This window comes from Muntiacus reevesi, chromosome 21 (genome assembly GCF_963930625.1).
Source record: "Muntiacus reevesi chromosome 21, mMunRee1.1, whole genome shotgun sequence".
NCBI lineage: Eukaryota > Metazoa > Chordata > Mammalia > Artiodactyla > Cervidae > Muntiacus > Muntiacus reevesi.
In genome coordinates, this window is record NC_089269.1 from 11,352,623 (window position 1) to 11,374,948 (window position 22,326).

Consider the following 22,326-nt stretch of genomic DNA (forward strand, 5'->3'; position numbering starts at 1 on the left):
TCCTGCAGGTGATCCACATGTACTTCTCAGACATTTATGACATTACTGCTCAAAGTAACACCACTTAATGTTAAGAATTATGTGACTCTGCCTTTGTGGTGGCAAAGTACCTCTGCTTCCTAGAAAGATGCCTTAATCAGAGCTCTGTTCAGTGAGAGCGTGGCTCCTTTCAATCAGCCATGGCTTCGTACATTTTTCTTAGGTTCAAAAACCTTGTGCTAAGTACCCTGCCTAGGAGGAACAGTCCCCAGCAGGTCAGTATAAACCCACATCTGGTGACACTGGGAAGCAGTTACAGCAGGCTATTTCCGGGATGTGGTGACTAATTCAAGACAAGCCTTTTCTGAAAGGGGAAAATGGATTTATCTTTAAGAACATGCCCAAATCCTTGGAGATTAATACAAAAAATAGAAGTGAGTGCAGTCAACTTTCAACAAATGTGACTGTCCATTAACATGAATATAAACCTAAGTTGGGAAAATGCTCTCAGGCTATAGCTAACTTTGCTATTTGTGATAATGAGGGAGGGAGAAAGAAACAGGAATTGCAGAACATAGATGTCTAATCTCAGTAGTTTCCAACTCTCTCATACATAAGAAGGACTTTGGTAAGAAGGTGTAGATGAAAAACATCTCCTCCTAACCTTTCTCCGAGCACCTGCTTTGGTGGAGCCCAAATTGAGATAAGAGAAAGCAAGAGGAAAATAATCCTTTAAGTGTTCAATATTGTAATATGGTATCATTGTTTGGTTTGGTTTTGCCTTTTCACATATTAGAAATCTACTAACATTATTTTCATTAGGCTACTAATAGTTACTTCTTCAAGATGCATTCAAAATGTAGAATTAGGATTTTCAAAAAATTAGGCAGCATGCGAGTTTCTAATCTTTTTTATTAACATTAGGCAGAGAAGCCATGCTGGACTCTTTTTATATTAAAGAAGAAAATGACTTTGGCAAATCTACCTAGTTTAAAAGAAAACAGAACAAATGCAACTACTTACACTGGGATGTTTCCAATTCAGAGTCAAAGTTTCCCCTTGCAAGACTGGAAAAAAGCAGAACACCAATTGGAACTTTTCAGCAAGCCATTTGAATCTGGCTTGAGGGTAGTGATGAGTACGGCTGTTGGTATCTGATTTGTGTGAGGAGACAGTAGTGAACACTTCTAGTTCACACCTACTATTTGTTTTAATAAGTAAATGTGGTCAAGAACCTTAGTTCAGTAACAGCTTGTGAGATTAGATTAAGTGTGCAGAGTTGGCCTACAAAATATCAGATGTGTTTGCTATCTAGGTACTTGTTTCAACATTGGGTGAGATTACAGTAAACAGGTAACGTCTACCTGAGGGGTCATTACGATAACAAATCAAGAACAGTTTTTGTTACGCTTTTTATAAAGCAACAAAACCAACCTAACCAAAATCCATAAGGTGCTTCACAGGAGTACATTAGGATTGCCAGAGAAAGAGAATAGATCTACCACAAAGAATTGGCTCACAGGACCATGGAGGAGGTTGACAAGTCCAAAATCTGGAGAGCTGATGTTCCTCAAGTCTGAGTTTGAAGGCCAAAAGCTGCTGAAGAACCAGGAAATGGCGGCATGTCAGTTTGAAGGTCATCAGGCAGGAAGAGGTGATGTTTCAGTTGGAAGGCGGAATTCGCCCTTGCTTGGGGGAGGGTCAGCCCCGCAAGGGTTACGCTGAGCTATGTATAGCTTGGGTGAATTTTCATTGTGTGGAGGCTTTCTTTCTTTTTCCTCTAACTTGTGGAGTTTGATCCGGGGTCCCGCAGAACGGCACTTGCTCTGTTAGCCTTGGAATTCGTGTGTGTGGCTTCTAGCCCGCAGAGGTGCATGAGCAGCAGGCGGCTGGTGGGAGGAAGCAGGTAATTTGCTGGAGTGTGATTTGCCATGCTGCTAGGCTCGTTTAAAATTTCACAAATTTGAATGTGGAATGCACTAATGTTTGCTTCATTTTCTCGTTTGTTGTATATGGCTGACTATCCAAACAGATAACCATGGTGTCCTTAAGTGAGTATGGGAGATCTGGCTTTGCCTTCTGGTTCTGCTGCTTAAACTAATGTGTCCTTTCTGACATTCAGTTTCATCATCTAGAAAATACAAATAATAAGCCATTTCTTCCAGAATTAATGATTAAATGATTAAATGTGACAGATTATACATATTTTTCTAAATATATTTTCTAAGGAATGACAACTATATGCAATGTGGGATCCTTGACTGGATCTTGGAATAGAAAAAGGACATCAGTGGGAAAACTGGTAAAAATCCAAATGAAGTCTGTAGTTTAGTTAGTTGTACCCATGTTGATTTCTTAGTTTTGATAACTGTACTACGTAATTATACAAGATGTTAACATGGGGGGATGCTGGGGGAAGGGAATATGGGAATTCTCTACACTATTTTTGCTACTTTTCTGTAACTATGAAATTATCTCAAAACAAAGAGCTAAACAGATGAATAAGGTAGTTGTAGTTATACTGTTGTCTTTTATTAGTTTATAAATTGCCGCATGTACTTGCAGCTCTTCCCACCACTACACCCTCCACACTGGGACGAGGCATTGCAGTTGACAAATCTGTCCCACATGTGCCGTCTCATGAAATACTCAGCAATCCTGCAAGGAGGTAGTCCCATTTCATAGATGATGAAACGGAGGCTCAGAGAGGGAAGGGGCTTGCCTGAGGCTGCCCGGATGCTCTTTCCCTTAGCAGGTAGCCATTGCTGCGCATCGTGACTCTGCATCCTGTTACCAGGCAACAGGTCCTGCTCACCCATTGGTCCGTGCCTCAGTGGGGCCCTGCCCACAACCAACCGTCAGTGGGTGACCATTAGGGAAGTGATTAGCCGACAGTCAGCGGAGTGGTGGTCGTCAGGTACAGAGTGAGATGAGAGGCGAGTTCAGGCCTTCTCCGGGAGGCCCTCCAGTTCAGCCAGCCCTGGGCCAGTGGGCAGACTGGGGCTGTGTCCAGCAGGACTCCAGAGCCCCCCCCAGGGCCACTCATGGTCTGGAGGCTGTGGTGAACCTCTCCCCCACCCCGTCTCTGCTACCTGATAGCAGTGGCCTTCTGCCGGGGTCGCAGTCTGAGGAACCTGGTCCCCCCTGCCACGCCCGCCATCCCGTGTTTGGATGGCCTGAGGAGCCTGAGGGCCAGCGGGGTTGGACATCTGGCTCCCTCAGCAATGACGGCTGGGCAGGGTGTGGGAACCTGGCTCTGAGGAAGCTGCCAACTAAGATCTGCCTCCTCTTAGCCAGGACCAAGACCCTGAAGGATGATAGCTATTCCTTGGGACCTTGCCCTTTCTTGTCAGAACAAAGAATAACATTTGTTTGGTAGAGATTTATAGGAACATCGTGACCTGATCATGACCTGACCTCAAGAACAAAGGATCTGACACCAAGAAGTCTGCAACAACTAACCACACTTATCCCTCACCTTTCCTAGAAAAGGGCTTTGCTGGAAGCTTTCAGTAATTTTGGGGTTCTTAAGGGATAAGCTACTCATCTCCTTGCATGAACCTGTAATAAACCTGTATCTGTTCCAAACTCCCCTGTTTCAGTATTGTTTGGCCTCACTGTGCGTCCGGCATATGGACCTGTGATTTGGTAATACCGTCTCTTGTATAGTCATATCAGAGGCCAGCTGGTGAAAGAAAAACTCAGTCTCCTTAGCAAAAATCACACACAAGCCAGTGATGCTTTATTACACAAGGGATTTGGCAAAGGACACATTCATTTTGTAAAAAAAATCCCCACCTAAGATTCCTAGTGAGCCATCTGGTGATACAGTCAACTTAATAAACAATAGCTGGTATTTACCAAGTGCTTACAATGGGCCAGAGCCATATAAATCCCACCAGGAAAACAGGACTTTTCATTAGGATCCAGATTTAGAAAAGGCCCAGCTTCAAAGATTCTGTCTTGCACAGACTGAGGATTCCCATTTCCAGAAGTTCAAAAACCTCCTTTCTTATCTAAGGGAGGGAAAAGAAGAAAAAAAAAGGTTTAAGATCAAGAGAGGATGAACTTGGTGAATAAATTCAACTATCTGGATCCCCTGGTATTTATGCAGCTGTTATGGCTAGAATCAGGAAAAGCAAAACCTGCATTTTATTCGGGTTTGAAATATTTACATAATTAAAGGAAGAGGAACTACATAAGACATCAGTTTCATGTAGATGTCCTCTTGTTTGTAGCCCTTCAAAATAAACTCTCATAGAAAAAATCTTACACAACGGTGTTTCAAGATATCCAAAGTATGTCTAGACTATACACAGTATTTTAATGCAGGGTAACTACTAATAATGACATCATCACAATAAAAATAAGTCTGGGTTAAAAGGGTTTTTGTGAATCCCATTTCTTCCTCATTATTATACTTAGAAAACTAGTGGTGGCTTACTCAGATTTAACATTATAAGCAAAATCATCAAATATGCCCTCATGTGCCTTACATCAAGTTGGTTAAACTGGTTTCAAGAAACCAGTCAGTTCGGGAGACTCTGTGTGTGTGTGTGTGTGTGTGTGTGTGTAGGAAACTCAGACAATGGTGTGTGTGTGTGTGTGTGTGTGTGTGTGTGTGTAGGAAACTCAGACAATGGTTTTTAGCCTAACTCACTAACCAGTTAAAATCAGGTTTGGCCATTCTGAGGATATAGTTTTAGACAGCAAATTAATTCAGCATATTTGGATTGCAAGCGTCTTTGATTGTCACTGTCATGATTTATTTCTGGCTGGGGACTGGCAGCCATGTATGTTACTGCACAACCCTCTTCCCTCCAATCGCTACTTCTAAGCATCAGGCTAGATTGAAAGATCAGTCCCATGATAACATGGTGGGTGTCAAGTCAACTGTCACATTATGTTGATGATGGATGACTTTCATAAATATATAATCAGCTAGTGCTGGTCCCACAAAGGTATTCAATCAGTTTGTTAATTCACTGAGACATCAAAAAAATTTCCCCACTCTTCAAAATGTAAATTGCTCATTATGTAAGCAGGCTTTTGGGTATGTGGAGATGCAGGCAATGAGGCAAGTTTGTGCCCCTCACCTCCAAATGCACTTCTAAGGATAAAAAGGCAAAGATGATCATGTCTCTAAAACAAGGCACAGCGAAATATGCCAAGTCCTCCAGACCTGCCTGTTTCCCAAAGGTATAGATGTGGACCCCAGTGGGGCAGAGTCCACTGGGCATTTAATGAAGAACCAAAGCTGATTCCTATGAAACACATGGGAAGGATACAGTTATGTGTAAGGGGTGAGATGGCCTCTATAACTGTAGTTACTTCAGAGTTAAAAGAAATCATTTCAAAGGCCAGAGTGTGCTGGCTCCCCATGTCAAAGACTTTATTGCTGTGTTTGAACTCAAGTTCAAATTGAAAAGAAAAAGATTAAAGGGAAGTGCTGGATTGCTGGTTACATGGTACCTCGGGAATGTCCATCATCCTTCTCAACTTCTGATCTCTCCAGTTCCAGTCAAAAATCAGAAACTTTAAGGGGTTCAAATGAAGGCCACCTGAAAGAGACAGAGAATTGCTACATTAAAGAACTCATGACATAAGCTTATTAAAAGGATTTTTTATTCCTTTGGTTGCTTTTTTTTTTGGCCTCATTTGTTCTTTTCTCCCCATCCCATCCCCCCAACACTGGCAACTAATCTCTGCACATTAAGTGCTGTCCCTGTCTGATGGAAAACAAATGCAGCACTCTGAGACTTGCTCTCCTTATAATCTTATCACTGATTCTCGGGGAAGCTGCTCTCGCTAAGCTTGTGAAATGCTCAAGGGCTGGCAAAGAATCAATCCCAGGCCTCCATTTCACCAAGCCCCAGAGGGTGAAATCTCATTCCGACAGGAATTTGGTAAGATGTATCCTATAGTTCATGAGTTTGAGTAAACTCCAGGTGTTGGTGATGGACAGGGAGGCCTGGCGTGCTGCAGTCCATGGGATCGCAAAGAGTCAGACACGAGTGAGCAACTGAACAGAACTGATCCTACAATTCAGGGCAGGGACCCTTCAGAGCAGTTGAATCCAGTAGAGTCTGCCTGTCTCTGAAAAGGTGAATCAGCAGAAGGTTGAGGACAGGGTTGGGAGGTTAATTTCAGGCAGAAAAGAGAGTTAAGATGAATGAGCTCTAAAGTCTGCTGTTCTTTGAAAAGACTGGTAAACGACTCATTCCTACTGTCTTCCTATCTATCTGGTGACAATATTGAAATGTGGGGTGGAAGCGGACCTCAGAGGTTGTCTGTTCCTCAGAGGTCCCAGAATTGGGCAGTTAGCTTTTCCCCACTCCCCACGTTCTGCCCACTGCTCCCAAGCTGTCACACCTGGAAATGTAAATAACAAAGCCTTCTTTTATCCCACAGCCCTTCGCCTCAATACTGGTTTATTTCAGTAATTTCCTCTCTCCCCAAAGACTTTTTCATGCTTCTTATAACTACATTGCCTCTTATTTAAGACTTTCTCTGTAAATTAAAAATGATATAAATGAAGAAAGACAATGGGTTAATAGTGTTCCCTTAAAAATAATTGACCTGATGGTGGGATAGCAAACAGGTACAGCCTCTCTGGAAGGCAACTGGACATGATATAACATGAGCTTTAAAATGCTTGGAGTTTGATAAAATAATTCTTCCATTTCAATAAAACACCAGAAACTTAAGCATGGTTACTTAAAATGATGATAAATGTGTACCCACTTACATGAGCAAAAAAATTAGAAACAACCCAAATATCCTGCCTTAATAGAACTGTTAAACACCCATGTAACTTGGAATCAATATTCAAAATATATAAAGAACTGGTACAACTTCATGGCAAAAAAAAAAAAAAAAAGATGATTTGATTTAAAAATGGGTGTAGGAACTGAATAGATATTTTTTCCAAAGTAGACATCCAAATGGCCAACATTTATATAAAAGGAGCTCAACATCACTAACCAACAGGGAAATGCAAATCAAATCCACAATGACCTATCACCTTTTACCTGTAAGAATGACTATTACCTAAAGACAAGAGCTAACAAGTACAGGCAAGGATGTGGAGAAAAAGAAATCCATGTGCACTTCTGGGGTGATTGTAAATTTGTGTATAGCCATTATGGGAAACTGTATAGAGGTTTCTCTGAAAATTAAAAATAGAACCACCCTACGGCCCAGTAAATCCACTTCTGGTATATATCCAAAGGAAATGAAATCATTATCTTGAAAAGATATCTGTAGCCCCATGTTCATTGCAAAATTACTGCTAATAGCTAAGACACAGAAATGACCTAAGTGTCTACTCACTGACAAATGAATGGATAAAGAATGTCAATGTTCTTTGTCACACACACACACACACACACACACACACACACACACACACACACACTATTCAGCCATAAAAAGAAAATCCTGCCATTTGTGACAAGATGGGTGATCCTTGATGGCATTAAATTGAGTGCAATAAGTCAGACAGAGAAAGACAAATACTGTATTATTTCACTTACATGTTGAGCCTAAAAAAAAAAGAAACAAAACCAAAAAATGAACTCATAGCTATAGAGAATAGATTGATGGTGGTTGCCAGGGGTGAGAGGCAGGAAAAAAATAGCTGAAGGTGGTCAAAGGGTAAAAACTTCCAGTTATAAGATAAATAAGTGCTGGGAATGTAAAATATAGCATGGTGATTACAGTTAACAACACTGTACTCTGTATGTGTGAAAGTTGATAAAGAGAGTAGATCTTAAAAGTTCTCATGACAAGAAAAAAAAAAATCGTAACTACATGAAGTGACTGATGCTAATCAAACTTACTGTAGTAATCATTTCACAGGTATCACATGTACCAATCATGCACACCTCGGTTGATACAATGATATATGTCAATTATATTTCTGCTAAACTGGAAAACAGCTCAACGGGATATTATGCAGCCACTAAAAATGAAAAAATAAAACTATTTCATGACATGGAAAGTTCTCATGAGATACTGACATATTGAGTATTGTACTCAGTCATGTCCCACTCTTTGTGACCCCATGAACTGTAGCCTGCCAGGCTCCTCCGTCCAGGGGGATTCTCCAGGCAAGAATACTGGAGTGGGTTGCCATGCCCTCCTCCAGGGCATCTTTCCAACCCAGGGATTGAACCCAGGTCTCCCACACTGCAGGTGAATTCTTTATTGTCTGAGCCACCAGAGAAGCATATTAAGTAGAGAAGACAATTATAAAGTTATGATATGCAGTATGATTTCCATTTGTAAAAAGACATAGACAAATGCATAGGAAAAAAGACTGAAAGATATATAATTAATACTAACTGATAAGTGGTATCTCTAAAGTAACTTATTTTTTTTCTGTATCTTTTTGCATTTTACAAAGGCTCTTATAATTAGAAAATCCCCTTATTAAGCAAAACAATACAATTCTGTCTGTAAGTGTTATGGGATAGCTTTGGCGTTTAGAAACTCTCCTTAATATAGCATATATATAAACATCTCAAGTCATAAACAGCTACATAAAGTGTGTTATGTGCCATTTGAATTACTTTGTTAAATTTTCAGTTTTTAGAGTGATGGAATTGTTTCTCTTTAAACACTTTGTATATAGCCTAACATCTGTAGTCAATGAATATTAAACCATTGGTTCAGTCAGAATCAGAAGAGTTATTTTCCTTTTATAAAAAAATCAACAGCTCCTTAAATGATTTTTCCACTTCTTAGATGAAGTAAGCTTTCACAGTGAGTTTTCACAACTCTGTAGAACTCTAATTTCAACAATCTGGACAACTTTGCTTTCTCTGCCTCCCTCTCTTTTAAATATTAAATATGGAGAAAAGTGACCCTGCTGCCTGGGGTAGGGGGTGGGGCGGTGGTGGTGACACATACAAAACCTGTGGAATACAGCCAGGGAGAGGGAGCCTTCGGCTAAGCGGTGGCGAACATCGGCGCATCCCTGGGCCTCCGGCTGCCCCGCCAGCCTCTCCTGACTCCCTGTCTCCTGGATGGACTGTGAGCACTCTCATCTGCTCTTTCACTTTCAACACCCTCCTGGGGCCACAAGACAAAAATCCAGCCAATCACTGTGCAAGGCCTTCCTCCAAAATCTGACCTGCTTTCCAACAAGTACAGGCTACCACAGCCAGTAAAGTCTCCAACCAAGAAAGGCGGCCTCTTTAATAAAAGTAGTAACTAGTATTTGCTGAGTTCCTAAGGAGTGACACTCACTGTGTTTAGCTTTTTACTGGCATAACATATCCCTTACTGTTCAGTCGCTTGGTTGTGTCCCACTCTTTGCAACCCCAAGGACTGCAGCACACCAGGCTTTTCTGTCCTTCACCATCTCCTGCAGCTTGCTCAAACTCATGTCCACTGAGTCAGTGATGCCATCCAACCATCCTGTCCTCTGTCGCCCCCTTCTCCTCCTGCCTTCAATCTTTTCCAGCATCAGGGTCTTTTCTAAGGAGCTGGCTCTTCCCATCAGGTGACCAAAGTACTGGAGCTTCAGTCTCAGCATCAATCCTTCTAATGAATACTCAGGATTGATTTCCTTTGGGATGGAATGATTGGAACTCCCTGCAGTCCAAGGACTCTCAAGAGTCTTATCCAACACCACAGTTCAAAAGCATCAATTCTTCAGTGCTCAGCCTTCTTTATGGTCCAACTCTCACATCCATACATGACTACTAGAAAAATCATAGCTATGACTAGACGAACCTTTGTTGGTAAAGTAATGTCTCTGCTTTTTAGTATGCTATCTAGGTAGGTCATAGTTTTTCTTCCAAGGAGCAAGTGTCTTTTAATTTCATGGCTGCAGTCACCATCTGCAGTGATTTTGGAGCCCCCCCAAATAAAGTCTGCCACTGTTTCCACTGTTTCCCCATCTATTTGCCATGAAGTGATGGGTCTGGATGCCATGATCTTAGTTTTTTGAATGTTGAGTTTTAAGCCAGTCTTTTCACTCTCCTCTTTCACTTTTACCAAGAGGCTCTTTAACTCTCCTTCACTTTCTGCCATAAAGGTGGTGTCATCTGCATATCTGAGGTTATTGACATTTCTCCTGGCAATCTTGATTCCAGCTTGTGCTTCATCCAGCCTGGCATTTTGCATGATGTATTCGGCATATAAGTTAAAACAGGGTGACAATATACAGTCTTGACATACTCCTTTCCCAGTTTGGAACCAGTCTGTTTTCCCAAGTCTGGTTCTAACTGTTGCTTCTTGATTTACATACAGATTTCTCAGGAGGCAAGTAAGGTAGTCTGATATTCCCATCTCTTTAAAAATTTTCCACAGTTTGTTGTGATCCACACAGTCAGAGGCTTTAGCATAGTCAATGAAGCAGAAGTATATGTTTTTCTGGAATTCTCTTGCTTTTTCTATGATGCAACGGATGTTGGCAATTTGATCTCTGGTTCTTTTGCCTTTTCTATTTAAATTCAGCTTGAACATCTGGAAGTTCTTGGTTGAAGTGCTGTTGAAGCCTGGCTTGGAGAATTTTGAGCATTACTTTGCTAGCATGTGAAATGAGTGCAATTGTGCAGTAGTTTGAACATTCTTTGGCACTGCCTTTCTTTCGGATTGGAATGAAACCTGACCTTTTCCAGTCCTGTGGCCACTGCTGAGTTTTTCATATTTGCTGGCATATTGACTGCAGCACTTTAACAGCATCATCTTTTAGGATGTCCTTCTCTGGTGTCTCAGCTGGCAAAGAATCTGCCTGCAATGCAGGAGACCTGGGTTCAATCCCTGGATTGGGAAGATCCCCTGGAGAAGGGCATGGCTACCCCCTCCAGTATTCTGGCCTGGAGAATTCCATGGACTGCATAGATGTAAAGAGTCAGACACAACGGAGCGACCTTCACTTCTTTTAGGATTTGAAATAGCTCAGCTGGAATTCCATCACCTCCACAAGCTTTGTTCATAGTGATGCTTCCTAAAGCCTACTTGACTTCACACTCCAGGATATCTGGCTCTAGGTGAATGATCATACCTTCGTGGTTATCTGGGTCATGAAGATCTTTTTTGTATAGTTCTTCTGTGTATTCTTGCCACCTTTTCTTAATATCTTCTGCTTTTGTTAGGTCCATACCATTTCTGTCCTTTATTGTGCCTATCTTTGCATGAGATGTTCCCTTGGTATCTCTAATTTTCTTGAAGAGACCTCCAGTCTTTCCTATTCTATTGTTTTCCTTTATTTCTTTGCATTGATCACTGAGGAAGGTTTTCTTATCTCTCCTTGCTATTCTTTGGAACTCTGCATTAAGATGGGTGTATCTTTCCTTTTCTTCTTTGCCTTTTGCATCTCTTCTTTTCTCAGCCATTTATAAGGCCTCCTCAGGCAGCCATTTTGCCTTTTTGCATTTCTTTTTTTGGGGGGTGGTTTTGATCACCACTTCCTATATAAAGTCATGAACCTCTCCACAGTTCTTCAGGCAGTCTGTTTATCATATCTAATCCCTTGAATCTATTTGTCACATCGTAAGAGATTTGATTTAGGTCATTCCTTAATGGCCTAGTGGTTTTCCCTACTTTATTCAACTGAAGTCTAATTTTGCAATAAGGTGAGTGCACTCACCATCTCTGTCATCCAGATAAAGAAATAGGCTCAGAAACATTAAGAAACTTGCCGAGTCACAGAGATGGTAGCTGCCAGACCTGGGATGTGCATCTAGAGGCTTCAGTCCCTAGCAGAGGCTCTTCTCCCTGACACGGTATTGCTTACACACTGCCTCCTCTGGATATAGACTGTGTATCTACCTATCCACTTCTGATTCCGCTGTTCTCTCATTCCTGAATGCTTTTCTCACATCTCCATACTTCAGAGATCCTATCTGAATCCTATCCATACTTCAAATATCAGTTAAACACTCCTTTCTCTATAAAGCCTTCCTTGCAGATTCAGCCGCCGAAATAAGCTCTCCCTCATTTCAACTCATGCAGACTCAAGAGCTGGTTTGGCCCTCGGCACTTACTGCTGTCACCCCCATTCTATGTCCATGCATCTCTTCAGCCAGATCAGGAGCTCTGTAAAGGGGAAAGGCTCTGGAATCAGGAAGGCCTAGAATGAGAGGGTCTTGGGAGGGGCTACGTAACCCTTCCAAGCTGCAGTTTCCTCTCTTAAGAAATAAGCATGCTAGCCTGCAAGGATGCTGTGTGTGCTCAATGAGATATGTAAGGGTGTTTAGCATAGCACTCAGAACAAGTAGGAATGCAAAAAATATTTGTTTCCCTCTCCTTGTCTGGGTCTACCAAGATTGCTACTTGTAATTGCACAGACTTCTGCATATAGTGGGTTCACTTATGCTTGGTTTTCATCTGGAGAGAAATAACAGTATTTTTAGCTCTTTTTTGCTTCCATGTAAAAGACCATCTCTATACTGAGATACTATGTTGATGAACGCATTACTTTTAGACACACAGAAATCAAGGAACAGCTCCAGACAGTTATAAAATAAAGTTTTGAGCAAGTCATTTGGAAATGAGCATTTAAAAGAAATACTTTAATCTGTCTGGCAGGTAGAAAAATGTACTAAGATCATCAGGAGGCCAAAAGGTTTTTAGGCTACTGGCTTTGAGAAAGTCATCAAACTATAAAAACCCACCAGTGGATGCTATCTGGAATACTTTCTGGGTAAAGTACTAAAAGGAAATGAACTCGCGAGAAGTGTTCTAGAATACTTGAATTTCATCCATAGAAACTGCATTTTCTTTCAACATATTTTCTATACCAGCCCTCAACTGGAATGGGAGCCTTGGGGAGCCAAGCCTCAATTAAGTGAGAGGGAAACACCCAACACATTAGCTTACAAAGTCCAGGGGCTGCAAACGGGTGTAATAAACTGTGACTCTACCAACCCGCTTAAGTCAACGGAATGTGAGTATTTAGATGGGCACATACACTGTCGCTTGCAACAGTCCTTATCATTCCCCACTGCACTACAGCTGCTGGCTGCTTTCTTGCGACTAAAGGCTGAGTTTCCAACCCTGAATTAACTAAAGACACAGAGGTCTGGCATCACTGCATCACAAACATGATTTCCCAGACTCACACAGGGGGAAGCGGACACTCAGCTCTGAGTAGGAGTATCACCACCTCTTTTCATACCTTGTTTGATGAGTTCTTTAATCCTCCCTGGGGTTCCTACACCCAGGTGTACTACACGCTTCTCCAGCAATTTTACCTGCTCCTGGACCTATTTCAACATGGAGGAGAAGAGAGAAAAGAAGAGTCATTGGAAAGTTCAACCACAGCCCAATTTTAGAGAACGTCTCCCTAGAAAACGGGTCAAGCCTCAGCTTCTGGACGGGAGTATCAGAGCGCAGAGGACTGGCGACTGGTGTGGGGAGAAAGGCAGGGGACGCAAAGAAACCAGACTGGGTGTTAATGTGTAAGCGAGGCACCAAGGAGCTAGCTAAGGGGCTAAGGTGAAGCGGCTGAAGTGAACAAACAGGTCTGAAGGGGCCCCGAGGCATCACTTCCACTCCTCACCAGGAACCGCAGGCCCTTGCTTACCTTTATGTGTTTGGCAAATAATTTCATAACTTTGCTGTCTCCTTTGAATGCGGTCATTGACCTAATGAGAAGAAATAGATTGACTCGTAAGAAAACTCACTCATTCAGGGTCATGCCAACTAACTTTTGTATTACACTTTGATTTATTTAAAAGCATATGCACATTTATGTGTGTATATATGTATATACATATGTGGATATACACACATACACAGAAATACTGATTTTCAGCCCGTCTCTGGAACAAAAGTGGGGTGGCCTTTATTCAGGTCTGCATCTGGGTTGGCTTTTAACTTTCAGACACAAGGTTAACTTTACTTAGGTTTCCGTGATTACTGAAACATGTGGACTTGCCTTTTACTGGTATTAAAATGAAAACCACAGTCCCAATATGGTATCACTCATGCTAAAAGCTCATGATACTGAACCCAGATTTAATATTTGGTCTAACTACAGTTTCAACTTCTCTCAGAAATGTAATCTTAATCAACCAGTCTGAAATTTCTGGTCAAGCCCCAGCAAGGTACCCTGTTCTGTGGGCCTCTCCAACCCCCAAAGGAAGCTAAAACCTTGCTACTTTCTCCCTCACCCCAAAAGATGTTTTGGCCTAAAAATAAGTCGTTCTGCTCTCCCCTTGCTCCATCCTTTTTCCAAAAAACCTTCCACTGTGCACAGCCCCTCAGAGTGCCCTTCTAGTAGCTAGATGGGATGCTGCCTGACCCATGAAACGTCGATCTGATCTTTAATTTACTTGGTTGGATTTTGTTTTTTAATACCTTTAATACAAAAGTTCTGTATTTTAGATCCCTGGCAGAGAATTTATCTTCAAACTCTGCAGTATAGTTCCCACCCAAAATCTGGCTGTGAGAATCTCAGCAGTGAGGTCAGCCTGTGCTCCCCGGAGCCCGAGGCCACGTGCAAAGGCCTGTGTGTGGCTGCCCAAGGACTCAGGGTGAGCGGGCTCGTGTCCTGCATTCAGAGGAGCCCCCCATTTTTACTGACTTTGCAGAGTGAGCCTATCTGTAAAATTTTATATGTGGAAATGCTTCGGGTATAAATGTCTAAAACTGGGCATAAAAGAACAATCTTCTAGTTGGTGTTTGGGACGAGAACGTGGGAATACTGCTTGGGATAGTACTCTCCTTTATATATCACTATTATACTTGGGAAATATTACTGACCAGTGGGAATATGTGAATTTACAAAGTGGTGACTCATTCTACACAAATTCTGTTACAGTTGAGTTTGCACCTACACGTGAGCTTTCTCCGTGGTGAGGTTAACTAAGAAGACAATTTAGGGGACATATTTAATATAGCTCGTGGTTCTCAAGAGAACAGGTAATCTTGCAAAATTTAGAATTATTCAATATTCGCCTTTATGAATAGGGTTCATTGTGCCTGCTCAGAAGTCACCTTCTGCAAATCACCTAACCTTGGCATGGCTCGGAATATTACTGAAGACACAGGAAAACACTGAGGGCTGGCTAGTGAGGCCCAACACCACAGTGCTCCCACGCCCTCAGAAAGGCATTTGTGTACGCAAACCAACGCGATGACTTGTGTTTAAGAAGCCACCTTCAGGCCAACCCCTTTGTCACTAGTGTTTGAGTCTGAAATAAGTTCTGCAGCGGTAGTTTTTCAAACACTGGAAAGTCAATGTGAACTCTTACGATTTCAGAGCCAGCAAGTACAGCTGTCCAAAAGCAGTACGAGTCTTGAGGATCAAGATGTTTAGAGCAGAAAAAAGGAACACTTCTGTTTTACTGAGAGGGAATTTTACAATTTAATGTAAGTGCCGAGCAGGAAAGGATTTGAAGGACAATTAACAATCGTTAAAAACTACTCATGGTCAGATTACTTCATTTAGAAAAATAGAGGCTAAATAACTACCAAGAATCTACTTTGCACCTTAGTCTATTTGATCAAGTTCCTTTTTCTTCAGGACTTGGATTCTACTTTGTTTTGTCTCTAGTCAAAGCTAAGCAAAAGCCTGGCTCCCGGAGAGGGTTGAGTCCCAGTAAATCCCATTTTGCTCTGACGGCTCTTCTTTGAATACTGAATGTTACTACAGATTCAGTGGAAGCCTTTTTGTTTATTCTACAAAAGCTACAGTAAATGAAAAGGTATGTGAAAGCACTTAGTAAAGTACCTACAAATTATCTATAAAATGTAATTTTTATATTTAAATTTTTGGTCCATTTGGCATTTATCTTGGTATAAGAAGTGAGATGTGGATCCAAGTTAATTTTTTCAGATGGCTACCTGGTTGTTCCAACACCAATTATTAAAATCTATCTTTCCCTACTAACTTGTCACTTTTGCCACATTCTGTACATATACATACGGGTCTGCTTATGAATTTATAATTCTGCTCCACTGTTTTGACCTGTCATGCACATGCCAGTTCCATACTGTTGTGATTACTGAGACTTTGCAATATGGTTATTAATAAAACAATCTGATGGATACTATAGGCCTTCATTAGCATTCTCTTTTAGAATTTCCACAGCTATTATTTCTTCTGTATTATATGAATTTAGAACTACTTTATCTAGTTTAAAAAACACCTTTATAGAAGTTTCATTGGAAATCTATGAAATGTGTAGATTATTCCAGGTAAACAGATATATTTACATCAAATTTTCCAATTTAACAACATGGTTTCACCTTTCTGTTTAAGATGTTCTGCATCCCTTGTGTAATATTTTCTTTATCTAAATTTTGAGAGGTTTATGAGTTGGTATTCTATTTTTTCTTGTTATATGGTTTTAAATTAGATCTTTTCTTTCATTTATTTCTCCAAGTTGGTTATTGCCTGTATAATCTCCCAGCTTTTACCCTTGCCCTCTACAAAGCGTAGAGGCTTACACAGGAGCCGAAGTGATCCTTTAGAATGATAATTCAGATCACATGACTCCTCTGCTCAAAATCTCCAGTAGCACTCCATCTCAGGGCCTTTGTACCTACTATGCCCTCTGCCTGGATCACTCTTCTTCCAGACATCTGCTTGGCGTTCTCATTCACTGTGTTCAACTCTCTGTCCAAATGTCAGTCTCCTAAGAGAAGTTTTCTGCAATTATCCTTTTAAAAGCAGCCCCCATTCTCTTCTCCTTTGCCATGATTTGTTTTTTTCTTACATAACTTATCACCACTTGACATTATAGTATGTATTTTATTTGTTTATCATCTGTCTCCCTCACTGGAGAGTAAGTTCCATGAGAGAAGGGACTCTGTGTATTTCGTTCATTGCTACGTTGCCAGCAAATAGAACATATCAGCTTGGCATACATCGGTTACTCAGAAAATATTCACGAAATAGAGCAGGTGGAGCTTCCAACCAACCTAATGAGCTCCAGAGCTCGGACGGCAGAGCCACAGACAATCAGCATCAAGACTGATTTCTTCTCACTGTGGTTTCTCCGAAGTTTCACCCATTTGGGGCAGACTGAAAAGAGACCGTAAGAAAAACATTACCCTACATATAGCAAAATAAGGCCTCCAAAGTTGAATATTCTCCAACTACTTCATTATTATTTAACATAATGAGCATTGTTTAGATACTATTCTCTGGTTATTCTAGATATTAAAATGGAACATCATTAATTTACACCACAATATAATATGCCAAGTAGCTAAATGTGACCAGTTTTAGGACTAAGTAAAAACAGTTTGTACCAAAAAAAAAAGAAAGAAAGACAAAGAAAACTTAATAATCCAGTGAGACTGATTCTATTACAACCTGCATTTACATTAGGCTAAGAAAGGCTTATGAACTCAAGTTGAGTGTCATCGGAATTGGTTAGAATTTGAAAAAAGAATGTTAAATGTATCTAAACTAGTTCATTATTGGTTCACAATAAATGACTATCTAGCATGAATAATCTAATTATTACTGCCTACATACAATTAAAAAGACAAAGTCAGACTGAGCAATAGCCATGGTCTGAGTTCTGAACATGGGAACAGAATTTCAGAATCTCAGAGTTGGGGTCAAGATTATAGTCCCACTTCCTTGTCTTTCAGATAACAAATAGAATTCTGGAGGAGTCCTCAGTAACTTGTGCCAAGTCAAACATCAAATTGATGAGGTACTTGGGACGAGAACACTAATATAATTCTCTGGATTCCAAGAGCAATACATCTAATGTGCTGTACAACAAAAACAAGACCGAAACTCAAATCCCCAAAACCAGAGAAAAACAAGAAAAAATTAAAGTAAATAAAAATTAATATCAAGATGGACCTAAAAAACATTAATTTAAAATCCACTTAGGATGGAAACTTCATTTTAAATTTGAGGTTTTAAAAGTTTTTATTTTAAAGAGACAGCCCTCATGTTTTAATGGAAATAACAATTTGATGAATAGCTTTTTAAAAAATGAGTTTACTTACCTTCTTTTAGATATGATGAAAGACTGTGAGTTAAATCATTGGCCTTGAGGAAGCAGGAGTCTAGAAATATGAGAAGCATACTTTGTAGAGGATTTTGCAAACACAAACTCGAAACATTAAATGTGAATGATGTATTCTTGAATAGTTTGTACAAAATTGGTGAGTTGAGGACTCATTTATTTTAAAGTGTTGTCTAGCATTTAAAACAACAGCAGCACCAACAATAAGACTTTTAACTGTCCATCATTTTTTAGAGTAGTGAAATAGAAGCTTGTTGTATCATTCAATGGACTAATGAAACATTTGTATTTTCATATCCATGGAAATAGGCAATACACAAAGTAAACCTGAAGGAGCTCATGGATCTATGTGGAGATGCCCGAACTCACCAGTCACCATAGACATGCAAATTACTATAAGAGGAGATAACATTTTGCATATACATTAGAATGGCAATTGTTAAAAAAAATGTATAATCTACCAAGTGTTGCTGAGAAGGTAGGATGATGGAAATTCTTGTGAGCTACAGGTGGAAGTGTAAAGTGGTACTGCTATGCTGGACAGTAATGAAATTAAGGTGCGTATATCCTATAAACGCAGGATTACATTCCTGGAGCGTAACGGAAAGAAAGCAACATTATGGAAAGAAATTCTCGTGTAGTCTACAAAGACACACTCAAAACATTGTATGAATTATTTGTAATGCTGGAGAACTAGAAGCAACCTAAACATCCATATAGGAGAAAATGCATGAGCAATAAGTGGTAGATGAAATGATTGGAATAGTATGTAGCATTTTATAAGGAATGAGCTACAAGTACATAAAGCTATACCGGCATCCTGAAAAAGCGTTAAGGGGGGAAGGAGAATGAGAGGCTCAGAACAACTTCATTTAAATAAATTGTAAAATGCTTCCACATGCAACAACATGACATATGCATATTTAAAAATGAACAGTAACCCATAAGAGTTGATGCCCATGGAGAAAGGAAATTGGGAGTGTGGGTGGGGAAGAGCAGGAATAATACATCAAAATACAACATTAACACAACACAGCACAACACAATGAAAGACAATGAAACAAACTGCAATAAAACATAGGGGCCTTGATCAACCAATGATGATCATGGTCTAGCAATTAAATAGCATTATTAACTCTGTACCTAAGATGTATAAAAAAGCATGTTTATCATCTAAATTCTTTATACCAGAAGAAGTATGTCTATAAATACATCAGAGTGTTAGGGAGTAAACTACTGCTGAATTAAATGAGACTTATGTTGTGACCCAGTGTATACAAATTCACAGTATGTGAGTAACTTCAAAGGTGTTGCCCTCTATATCCTGTTGTAGAGGCTCTGATGATCTTTAAAATTGTAATCTCCCAAGTCTGGATGTGATCAGACTCACCTGCAGAGCCTTACAATAGATACAGATTCCTGGAATGGCGTCCCCTTGGCACAGTAAGTCAGAATTCCTTGGGGCTGGGCCTGGGAATTTGCTTCTTAAGTTCCTGGGTGATTCAGGGCTTACAGGCACTTCGCACTGATCTGAACTACAATGCAGCTCTCAGGAGGACAGCTGAGTTAGCTCTAAGTGATCTTGCTTCAAAACTCTAATTACGTTCCCATGTATATGACATTAACAATGTACAGTGCACAGTATTAATTGAAAAGACATGCTCCTGCCCTACAGACACAAACAACTTGCAAACCACAGCCAAGTCAGACACTGGGCAAACTAAACAGGAACAATATTTTATTACTTATATCCATATAAGTAATATATGCCCCTTCCTGAGACTCTTCTGATAACCTGTGGCATGTCCCTCCTTCAAATAACAGAGACGACCTCTCTGTCTTGGCCCTGACAGTGTAGTGAAGGGCCTTTTCTCTAAAACCTTCTTATGATGTTTTCCTACACTGTGACTCAGAACGGCTTAACTTCTTAACTAAAAATGAAAACCTGTTCCCTTTGGCTACAACAGTCTTCTTTTAACATATTTTAAATATTTTCCCCTAAGTCAATCATGACCACATATTCTTATCTAACTATATTATTGAACTCTAATGATGATATAATATAAACTCACTATGGAACTCAAGTGACTCCTTAAAGATTTCTTCTGACTTTGGACTCTCTGCAATTCTAACAAAGAACTAGAAGGGAAAATTGACTGCTGAGTCACAGTGAAATCAAACTTAAGTTAAACCTTGAAGAGGCTTCGTTACAGCACCTGGTTCCTGTACAGAGGAGTCAGGAGGAGTTGCTATGCTTAGAAGAGCCGTCTCTAATTGCTCCTGGGGTTTCTGAGCTCAGTAAGAAGGAAACTTCAGGACTCAGTCATGTGGAAATGAGTTCCTTCAATTCTCTACAGGGCATTTCTTTTGGAAAAGGAACAGACAGGGGAACTGGTGTCGTCAATCCAGTGTGCATTAAAAAAAAAAAAAATCATGCACACATCATTTTATAAAAGAATTATAAAAATTCAGGGAACGGGCTGTTTTGCAGCTTCTCAAGTCTCCAGAAAGTATACAGTTGAAATGGAAAAAGGAAATCAAGCTGCCTTTGACTTTTTCCAAAAGCGGTGTTAGATATTCCTGCTGCTGCTGCTAAGTCGCGTCAGTCGTATCTGACTCTGTGTGACCCCACAGACGGCAGCCCACCAGGCTCCCCCGTCCCTGGGATTCTCCAGGCAAGAACACTGGAGTGGGTTGTCATTTCCTTCTCCAAGGCATGAAAGTGAAGTCGCTCAGTCGTGCCCGACTCTTAGCGACCCCATGGACTGTAGCCTACCAGGCTCCTCTGTCCGTGGGATTCTCCAGGCAAGAGGACTGGAGTGGGGTGCCATTGCCTTAGCTCATCTGAAGCAGTGGTGCCCGACCGACTTTTTGTGGTTTGATTTTATGACATCTTTTTTCTTCAGTCTCAGAACAAAAGAGTAATAGATTATGTCATTATTTTGAAATTAATTAAAATTGGTTTTAAGAAGAATTTTCCAATTTTTTAACTTAATTATAAATATTCTAAGGTAGTTGATCTCATATAATAGTAGATTTAAGAGTCATACAGGGTGATTTGTCAGCCTTGCTAAAAAGTGTAGAATTTTGTTCATCTCTTTAGATAGTTTACTTGAGAAAGTCTTGGTTGGAAGCTAAAATACTACCCTAAAAGCAGAACGATAACTAGATATCCACGATGAGGGCAACAACAAAACTAAAATGTTATTAAAGCTAAAATTCTTGTCTATAAAGGATGAGTAAATTAATCATCTATACTTTTAAATGTGTGCTTTATTTTTATTTAACTTCTTATTCATTGAAAAATCTGCCCCCAAAACACACCCAATACCTTTGCAGTAAAAAAATTTACAAATCTATTAGACTGAACAAATACCATTTAGCATCTTCATGAAGAAATTATCCAACAGTTAAAAGGATAAGGTTCAGGAAAGGAGTACTAGCACACGGAAAATACATTCATTGGAGGAAGAACAACAGGAAGCCTGGCTGTACCTGGGAGGGTTAGTTCTTCTAATTCAATCACGGAGCGACTGGTGCTATAATAGTCCTTCATCAGCTGCTGTAGGTCTTCAGGTGTCCCTGGTTTGGGCTCTGATTTTGCAAGAATATCAGTAATTTTCTTCTGATAAGAAAGAAGTAAAAATGGGAAGACAGATTTTTAGAGTGGCATTTGGCTGAGGATAGGTTGATTCCTCTGGCATTTAAACTGTGAATAGGTTCTGGTGATGGCCAAGCGCGAACGGGAGTGCTCATAAATACACTAGAGAAAACTTGAAAGATACTTTTTAGACATAAGTACTGCTTTGAAAAGTGAATGATCTAAAAGACTCCTTGCTCTATGATTTCTAGGAGAACTAAAAATCTTGCAGGAGTCTATAATCGGTACTATTTTCTGTTAAAAGTCAGTAAGTGTTGATTTTGTGATTCTTTCACTTACTTGTGTTATATACATAGAGCTTGCAGTCAGTATGATACTATTTCTTTAAAAACTGTTATTGATATTTGCATTATGCCCAGGTACGTGGTCAGCTTCTGTAAATGATCCTTGCGGTTTTTTTTTCTTTTTTAGAATTTTTATTTATTTTACTATTGATTTATGTACTTTGGCCATGCTGGGTTTTCAGAGTGGCACAGGCTTTTCTCTGGTTGCAGCAAGCAGGGGCTGCTCTGAGCTGCGGTGTGCTGGCCCCTCATTGCGGTGACTTCTCCTTCTGCGGGTGTGGCCTAGGGTGCTCGGGCCTCAGCACGTGAGCGGAGCCGCTGTAGCCCCGGGCTCCGGAGCACAGACGCCACGGCTGTGGCGCACAGGCTTATTGCTTTGGACATGTGAGATCCTCCCGGATCAGGGATCGAACCCGTGTCTCCTGCACTGGCAGGCGATTCTTTAATC

At 40.5% G+C, this 22,326-nt stretch overlaps 1 protein-coding gene across 3 annotated transcripts in view; it reads right to left on the minus strand.

Annotated features, from left to right (window-relative positions):
• Positions 1 to 3,699: 3,699 nt before the first annotated feature.
• Positions 3,700 to 22,326, minus strand: part of CMSS1 (cms1 ribosomal small subunit homolog) — a 370,073-nt gene continuing 351,446 nt past the window's right edge. For all 3 annotated transcript variants that reach the window (XM_065913767.1, XM_065913769.1, XM_065913768.1), the window contains exons 4-10: positions 21,429 to 21,558; positions 17,914 to 17,973; positions 16,864 to 16,966; positions 13,520 to 13,580; positions 13,112 to 13,199; positions 5,452 to 5,540; positions 3,700 to 3,995 (exon numbers count right to left, since the gene is read on the minus strand). In XM_065913767.1, coding sequence (XP_065769839.1) covers positions 3,912 to 3,995; positions 5,452 to 5,540; positions 13,112 to 13,199; positions 13,520 to 13,580; positions 16,864 to 16,966; positions 17,914 to 17,973; positions 21,429 to 21,558 — 615 coding nt within the window. In that variant the 3' untranslated portion in view covers positions 3,700 to 3,911. The remainder of the gene's footprint in view (positions 3,996 to 5,451; positions 5,541 to 13,111; positions 13,200 to 13,519; positions 13,581 to 16,863; positions 16,967 to 17,913; positions 17,974 to 21,428; positions 21,559 to 22,326) is intronic.